The sequence below is a fragment of the Oncorhynchus gorbuscha genome, linkage group LG11, assembly GCF_021184085.1.
Source record: "Oncorhynchus gorbuscha isolate QuinsamMale2020 ecotype Even-year linkage group LG11, OgorEven_v1.0, whole genome shotgun sequence".
Taxonomy (NCBI): Eukaryota; Metazoa; Chordata; class Actinopteri; order Salmoniformes; family Salmonidae; genus Oncorhynchus; species Oncorhynchus gorbuscha.
In genome coordinates this window covers 3,649,440-3,657,590 of record NC_060183.1, presented here as the reverse complement: position 1 = coordinate 3,657,590, position 8,151 = coordinate 3,649,440, and the positions used below count along the sequence as shown (strand labels likewise).

At 54.3% G+C, this 8,151-nt stretch overlaps 1 protein-coding gene across 2 annotated transcripts in view; it reads left to right on the top strand.

Moving 5' to 3' along the window:
- Window positions 1-8,151, top strand: part of LOC124048049 (protein jagged-1b-like) — a 107,334-nt gene that overhangs the window by 76,835 nt on the left and 22,348 nt on the right. For both annotated transcript variants that reach the window (XM_046368430.1, XM_046368429.1), the window contains exons 21-23: window positions 2,352-2,465; window positions 6,324-6,433; window positions 6,638-6,895. In XM_046368430.1, the coding sequence (XP_046224386.1) occupies window positions 2,352-2,465; window positions 6,324-6,433; window positions 6,638-6,895 (482 nt within the window). The remainder of the gene's footprint in view (window positions 1-2,351; window positions 2,466-6,323; window positions 6,434-6,637; window positions 6,896-8,151) is intronic.

Sequence of the window (8,151 nt, the reverse complement as noted above, 5' to 3'; positions counted from 1 at the left end):
TTGACACTACCTATACTCTCTCTCCCCTGCCTCACCCATCCTCTCTCTCCCCTGCCTCACCCATCCTCTCTCTCCCCTGCCTCACCCATCCTCTCTCTCCCCTCTTCACCCTGCCTCACCCATCTTCCCTCACCCCTCTTCACCCTGCCTCACCCATCTTCCCTCACCCCTCTTCACCCTGCCTCACCCATCTTCCCTCACCCCTCTTCATCCTGCCTCACCCATCTTCCCTCACCCCTCTTCACCCTGCCTCACCCATCTTCCCTCACTCTCTCCCACCCCTGCCTCACCCCTCTTCACCCTGCCTCACCCATCTTCCCTCACCCATCTTCCCTGCCTCTCTCCCCCTGCCTCTCCCCCTGCCTCTCTCCCCCCCTGCCTCTCCCCCCCCCCTCCTCCCCCCCCTCCCTCCCCCCCCGCCTCTCCCCCCCTCTCTCCCCCCGCCTCTCTCCCCCCCCGCCTCTCTCCCCCCGCCTCTCTCCCCCCGCCTCTCTCCCCCCCCCCGCCTCTCTCCCCCCCCCTCTCTCCCCCCCGCCTCTCTCCCCCCCGCCTCTCTCCCCCCTGCCTCTCTCCCCCCTGCCTCTCTCCCCCCTGCCTCTCTCCCCTGCCTCTCTCCCCCTGCCTCTCTCCCCCCCTGCCTCTCTCCCCCTGCCTCTCTCCCCCCTCCTCTCTCCCCCCCGCCTCTCTCCCCCCCGCCTCTCTCTCCCCCCTCCCCGCCTCTCCCCCCCCCTCTCTCCCTCCCTCTCTCCCCTCCTCCTCCCCCCCCCCCCTCCTCCCCCCCCCCCTGCCTCTCTCCCCCCCCCCCCTGCCTCTCTCTCCCCCCCCCTGCCTCTCTCCCCCCCCTGCCTCTCTCTCCCCCCCTGCCTCTCTCCCCCGGGGATGAAGAGTGGGAACATGGGTGATGGGACAGTCTAGCCGGCTAATTATCGGAGCTTTGTGCATCGGGCCATTTCCGGCTTCACCGGGCCAGCCTCGATCTTGGCCTTGGCCCTGTCACTGTCACTGTTGGGCTCTGGATTACACACACACACACACACACACACACACTGGGGCAGACTGGCTTACGAGGCCAACAGCTAATCAACCAACAGTGTTGTTTTACACACACCCATAGCGGTGCTCTCTGATTACTCAGGTTGTTTTCCCTCTTAAAGGCTTTCAGATGGTTTCTACATTCCTCCTGTCTGTTCACAAGGCTGTTCTGCAGGTCCAGCCTGCAGCTCTCTACATGCTGCTAATGATCCTGGCTCTAATGTAGAGGGAGGGGAGATTCTGGGTCTGGTGTAGGAGGAGGAGGAGGGGAGATTCTGGGTCTGGTGTAGGAGGAGGAGGAGGGGAGATTCTGGGTCTGGTGTAGGAGGAGGAGGAGGGGAGATCCTGGGTCTGGAGGAGGAGGAGGAGGAGGAGGAGGAGGAGGAGGAGGAGGAGGAGGAGGGATCCTGGGTCTGGTAGAAGAGGAGGAGGAGGAGGAGATCCTGGGTCTGGTAGAAGAGGAGGAGGAGGAGAGATCCTGGGTCTGGTAGAAGAGGAGGAGGAGGAGGAGAGATCCTGGGTCTGGTAGAAGAGGAGGAGGAGGGGAGATCCTGGGTCTGGTAGAAGAGGAGGAGGAGGGGGAGATCCTGGGTCTGGTAGAAGAGGAGGAGGAGGGGGAGATCCTGGGTCTGGTAGAAGAGGAGGAGGAGGGGGGAGATCCTGGGTCTGGTAGAAGAGGAGGAGGAGGGGGGAGATCCTGGGTCTGGTAGAAGAGGAGGAGGAGGGGGAGATCCTGGGTCTGGTAGAAGAGGAGGAGGAGGGGGGAGATCCTGGGTCTGGTAGAAGAGGAGGAGGAGGGGGGGAGATCCTGGGTCTGGTAGAAGAGGAGGAGGAGGGGGGGAGATCCTGGGTCTGGTGGTGGAGGAGGGGGGAGATCCTGGGTCTGGTGGTGGAGGAGGAGATCCTGGGTCTGGTGGTGGAGGAGGGGAGATTGATAATACATCTGGGCTGATTTAGAGACGGTTTGCTGGTTTGTTGTTGACTGTTTGCTAGTCTGTTGTTGACTGTTTGCTAGTCTGTTGTTGACTGTTTGCTAGTCTGTTGTTGACTGTTTGCTAGTCTGTTGTTGACTGTTTGCTAGTCTGTTGTTGACTGTTTGCTGGTCTGTTGTTGACTGTTTGCTAGTCTGTTGTTGACTGTTTGCTAGTCTGTTGTTGACTGTTTGCTGGTCTGTTGGTGACTGTTTGCTGGTCTGTTGGTGACTGTTTGCGCTCTAAAGGCTGTAATTTGAAAAGTCAGCACACAAATCCAACTGTCTTTGTTGATCATAACGAGAGTGTTCCTGACCCCTGTTTTATTCTCTCCTGTGTGTGTTTTAGATATCAACGAGTGCCAGTCTTCTCCCTGTATCTTTGGTTCCAGCTGTATTGATGAGATTAATGGCTACCGCTGCCTGTGTCCCCAAGACAGAGCTGGGCCACGCTGTCAGGAAGGTAGGTTAACACAGGCTGCCTGTGTCCCCAAGACAGAGCTGGGCCACGCTGTGAGGAAGGTAGGTTAACACAGGCTGCCTGTGTCCCCAAGACAGAGCTGGGCCACGCTGTGAGGAAGGTAGGCTGGTTAACTCAGTCAGTCTGGAAGGTAGGCTGGTTAACTCAGTCAGTCTGGAAGGTAGGCTGGTTAACTCAGTCAGTCTGGAAGGTAGGCTGGTTAACTCAGTCAGTCAGTCTGGAAGGTAGGCTGGTTAACTCAGTCAGTCAGTCTGGAAGGTAGGCTGGTTAACTCAGTCAGTCAGTCTGGAAGGTAGGCTGGTTAACTCAGTCAGTCAGTCTGGAAGGTAGGCTGGTTAACAGAGTCAGTCAGTCTGGAAGGTAGGCTGGTTAACAGAGTCAGTCTGGTTAGGCTGGTTAACAGAGTCAGTCAGTCTGGAAGGTAGGCTGGTTAACAGAGTCAGTCAGTCTGGAAGGTAGGCTGGTTAACAGAGTCAGTCAGTCAGGAAGGTAGGCTGGTTAACTCAGTCAGTCAGGAAGGTAGGCTGGTTAACTCAGTCAGTCAGGAAGGTAGGCTGGTTAACTCAGTCAGTCAGGAAGGTAGGCTGGTTAACTCAGTCAGTCAGGAAGGTAGGCTGGTTAACTCAGTCAGTCAGGAAGGTAGGCTGGTTAACTCAGTCAGTCAGTCTGGAACTCAGTCAGTCAGGAGGCTGGTTAACTCAGTCAGTCAGGAAGGTAGGCTGGTTAACTCAGTCAGTCAGGAAGGTAGGCTGGTTAACTCAGTCAGTCAGTCAGGAAGGTAGGCTGGTTAACTCAGTCAGTCAGTCAGTCAGTCAGTCAGGAAGGTAGGCTGGTTAACTCAGTCAGTCAGTCAGGAAGGTAGGCTGGTTAACTCAGTCAGTCAGTCAGGAAGGTAGGCTGGTTAACTCAGTCAGTCAGTCAGGAAGGTAGGCTGGTTAACTCAGTCAGTCAGGAAGGTAGGCTGGTTAACTCAGTCAGTCAGGAAGGAAGGTAGGCTGGTTAACTCAGTCAGGAAGGTAGGCTGGTTAACTCAGTCAGGAAGGTAGGCTGGTTAACTCAGTCAGGAAGGAAGGTAGGCTGGTTAACTCAGTCAGTCAGTCAGGAAGGTAGGCTGGTTAACTCAGTCAGTCAGGAAGGTAGGCTGGTTAACTCAGTCAGTCAGTCAGGAAGGTAGGCTGGTTAACTCAGTCAGTCAGGAAGGTAGGCTGGTTAACTCGGTCAGTCAGGAAGGTAGGCTGGTTAACTCAGTCAGTCAGGAAGGTAGGCTGGTTAACTCAGTCAGTCAGGAAGGTAGGCTGGTTAACTCAGTCAGTCAGGAAGGTAGGCTGGTTAACTCAGTCAGTCAGGAAGGTAGGCTGGTTAACTCAGTCAGTCAGTCAGGAAGGTAGGCAGGTTAACTCAGTCAGTCAGGAAGGTAGGCAGGTTAACTCAGTCAGTCAGTCAGGAAGGTAGGCTGGTTAACTCAGTCAGTCAGGAAGGTAGGCTGGTTAACTCAGTCAGTCAGGAAGGTAGGCTGGTTAACTCAGTCAGGAAGGTAGGCTGGTTAACTCAGTCAGGAAGGTAGGCTGGTTAACTCAGTCAGGAAGGTAGGCTGGTTAACTCAGTCAGGAAGGTAGGCTGGTTAACTCAGTCAGGAAGGTAGGCTGGTTAACTCAGTCAGTCAGTCTGGAAGGTAGGCTGGTTAACTCAGTCAGTCAGTCAGGAAGGTAGGCTGGTTAACTCAGTCAGTCAGTCAGGAAGGTAGGCTGGTTAACTCAGTCAGTCAGTCAGGAAGGTAGGCAGGTTAACTCAGTCAGTCAGTCAGGAAGGTAGGCTGGTTAACTCAGTCAGGAAGGTAGGCTGGTTAACTCAGTCAGTCAGGAAGGTAGGCTGGTTAACTCAGTCAGTCAGTCAGGAAGGTAGGCTGGTTAACTCAGTCAGTCAGGAAGGTAGGCTGGTTAACTCAGTCAGTCAGTCAGGAAGGTAGGCTGGTTAACTCAGTCAGTCAGTCAGGAAGGTAGGCTGGTTAACTCAGTCAGTCAGTCAGGAAGGTAGGCTGGTTAACTCAGTCAGTCAGGAAGGTAGGCTGGTTAACTCAGTCAGTCAGGAAGGTAGGCTGGTTAACTCAGTCAGTCAGGAAGGTAGGCTGGTTAACTCAGTCAGTCAGGAAGGTAGGCTGGTTAACTCAGTCAGTCAGGAAGGTAGGCTGGTTAACTCAGTCAGTCAGGAAGGTAGGCTGGTTAACTCAGTCAGTCAGTCAGGAAGGTAGGCTGGTTAACTCAGTCAGTCAGTCAGGAAGGTAGGCTGGTTAACTCAGTCAGTCAGGAAGGTAGGCTGGTTAACTCAGTCAGTCAGGAAGGTAGGCTGGTTAACTCAGTCAGTCAGTCAGAAGTCAGTCAGGAAGGTAGGCTGGTTAACAGGAAGGTAGGCTGGTTAGTCAGTCAGTCAGGAAGGTAGGCTGGTTAACTCAGTCAGTCAGGAAGGTAGGCTGGTTAACTCAGTCAGTCAGGAAGGTAGGCTGGTTAACTCAGTCAGTCAGGAAGGTAGGCTGGTTAACTCAGTCAGTCAGGAAGGTAGGCTGGTTAACTCAGTCAGTCAGGAAGGTAGGCTGGTTAACTCAGTCAGTCAGGTAGGCTGGTTAACTCAGTCAGTCAGGAAGGTAGGCTGGTTAACTCAGTCAGTCAGGAAGGTAGGCTGGTTAACTCAGTCAGTCAGGTAGGCTGGTTAACTCAGTCAGTCAGGAAGGTAGGCTGGTTAACTCAGTCAGTCAGGAAGGTAGGCTGGTTAACTCAGTCAGTCAGTCAGGAAGGTAGGCTGGTTAACTCAGTCAGTCAGTCAGGAAGGTAGGCTGGTTAACTCAGTCAGTCAGTCAGGAAGGTAGGCTGGTTAACTCGGTCAGTCAGGAAGGTAGGCTGGTTAAGTCAGTCAGGAAGGTAGGCTGGTTAAGTCAGTCAGTCAGGTAGGCTGGTTAACTCAGTCAGTCAGGAAGGTAGGCTGGTTAACTCAGTCAGTCAGTCAGGTAGGCTGGTTAACTCAGTCAGTCAGTCAGGAAGGTAGGCTGGTTAACTCAGTCAGTCAGGAAGGTAGGCTGGTTAACTCACTCAGTCAGGAAGGTAGGCTGGTTAACTCAGTCAGTCAGTCAGGAAGGTAGGCTGGTTAACTCAGTCAGGAAGGTCAGTCAGGAAGGTAGGCTGGTTAACTCAGTCAGTCAGTCAGTCAGGTAGGCTGGTTAACTCAGTCAGTCAGGAAGGTAGGCTGGTTAACTCAGTCAGTCAGGAAGGTAGGCTGGTTAAGTCAGTCAGGAAGGTAGGCTGGTTAAGTCAGTCAGGAAGGTAGGCTGGTTAACTCAGTCAGTCAGGAAGGTAGGCTGGTTAACTCAGTCAGTCAGGAAGGTAGGCTGGTTAACTCAGTCAGTCAGGAAGGTAGGCTGGTTAACTCAGTCAGTCAGGAAGGTAGGCTGGTTAACTCGGTCAGTCAGGAAGGTAGGCTGGTTAACTCGTCAGTCAGCTGGTTAACTCAGTCAGTCAGGAAGGTAGGCTGGTTAATCGGTCAGTCAGGTAGGCTGGTTAGTCAGGCTGGTTAACTCAGTCAGTCAGGGTAGGCTGGTTAACTCAGTCAGTCAGGAAGGTAGGCTGGTTAACTCACTCAGTCAGTCAGGAAGGTAGGCTGGTTAACTCAGTTAGTCAGGAAGGTAGGCTGGGTAACTCAGTCAGTCAGGAAGGTAGGCTGGGTAACTCAGTCAGTCAGGAAGGTAGGCTGGGTAACTCAGTCAGTCAGGAAGGTAGGCTGGGTAACTCAGTCAGTCAGGAAGGTAGGCTGGTTAACTCATCGTTGTGATTGTTTTATGTCTTTGTGTTTCAGTGACACAGAGGCCGTGTTCGGTCAACGGTCGTCTGACCGCTGAAGGAGCTAAGTGGGATGAGGACTGCAACACCTGTCAGTGTTTTAATGGGAAGGTGGTGTGTACCAGGGTACGTACCAACTACTCTCTTTCATCAACCTGGGTTTTCTCTCCAAGAACCTGCAATGGAACCAATAGAATAGTCACAAAAGTGCAACCTGCCTATCTGAGGCTGAAACGATTTGACATCAAATAAATACTTCTTGAACTCAGGTAGATTTCTGAGTCGTCTTGTGTGGATCTTGATTGGGTATTTTGTCTCGTTGTTTTCCAGATGTGGTGTGGTCCTAAGTCGTGCCGGGTCAGCAGTGGGGTCAAAGGTCGAGGCAGCGGAGGAGGCGGGGCCGGGTGTCGGTCTGGTCAGAGCTGTGTACCAATCAGGGAGGAGCAGTGTTTTGTCCGACCGTGTCTGAATCTTGGGGAGTGCCTCCCCTCCTCCCCACCAACCACCAAATGTCACCCCAGCTCCGTTTACCACGACAACAGCTGTTCCAACATCACGTTCACGTTCACCAAGGAGACCATGCCCAGGGTGAGTCGGTCCTTGTCCCTCCTCTTCTACTGTTCACCAAGGAGACCATGCCCAGGGTGAGTCGGTCCTTGTCCCTCCTCTTCTACTGTTCACCAAGGAGACCATGCCCAGGGTGAGTCGGTCCTTGTCCCTCCTCTTCTACTGTTCACCAAGGAGACCATGCCCAGGGTGAGTCGGTCCTTGTCCCTCCTCTTCTACTGTTCACCAACGAGACCATGCCCAGGGTGAGTCGGTCCTTGTCCCTCCTCTTCTACTTCTACTGTTCACCAAGGAGACCATGCCCAGGGTGAGTCGGTCCTTGTCCCTCCTCTTCTACTGTTCACCAAGGAGACCATGCCCAGGGTGAGTCGGTCCTTGTCCCTCCTCTTCTACTGTTCACCTCACACCCCTATTTCATATAGTGGATTACTATTACCATACTATTCCATATATCCTCCACCGCCCGGCTGCTCAGCACTACGCAGTGTCCTACCTGTCCTCCACCGCCCGGCTGCTCGGCCCTCTGCTCTCGGCCCTCTGCTCTCGGCCCTCTGCTCTCGGCCCTCTGCTCTCGGCCCTCTGCTCTCGGCCCTCTGCTCTCGGCCCTCTGCTCTCGGCCCTCTGCTCTCGGCCCTGCGCTCTCGGCCCTGCGCTCTCGGCCCTCTGCTCTCTCGGCCCTGCGCTCTCGGCCCTGCGCTCTCGGCCCTGCGCTCTCGGCCCTGCGCTCTCGGCCCTGCGCTCTCGGCCCTCTGCTCTCGGCCCTGCGCTCTCGGCCCGGCGCTCTCGGCTCCTCTGTCACTCTCTAACTCAATATGGCTGCGTTTACACAGGCAGCCCAATTCTGATCTTTCGGCCAAATATCAGCAAAAAAGATGATCTGATTGGTCAAGACAATATCATAATTAGGCTGCCTGTGTAAACGCAGCCAACTGTGGCAGACCGGGTTCTGAACAAACACACACCTCTCGCTCTCCGAGCTAAACCAGCTACTCATCCCGACTCGTTGGGGAGAGTTTTTCAGTCCAACTCCAACTTGCTCTTGATAGGTTCAGTCAGTTCCCGTTATAGGAACGAGAAAAGGGGACTTTCTCTTTTTGTGTCCCTGTGCTGTTTCCATCCAAATCAGATCACATTTTGTCACATGCTTTGTTAACAGGTTTAGGGTAACAGTGATATGGGAAGGGCCCTCCCCTCCCCATCCCTTCCCTTCTCTTCCCTGCGTAAGGGCCCTCCCATATCACAAGGAATAAATACACAATGAGTAACAATAACTTGGC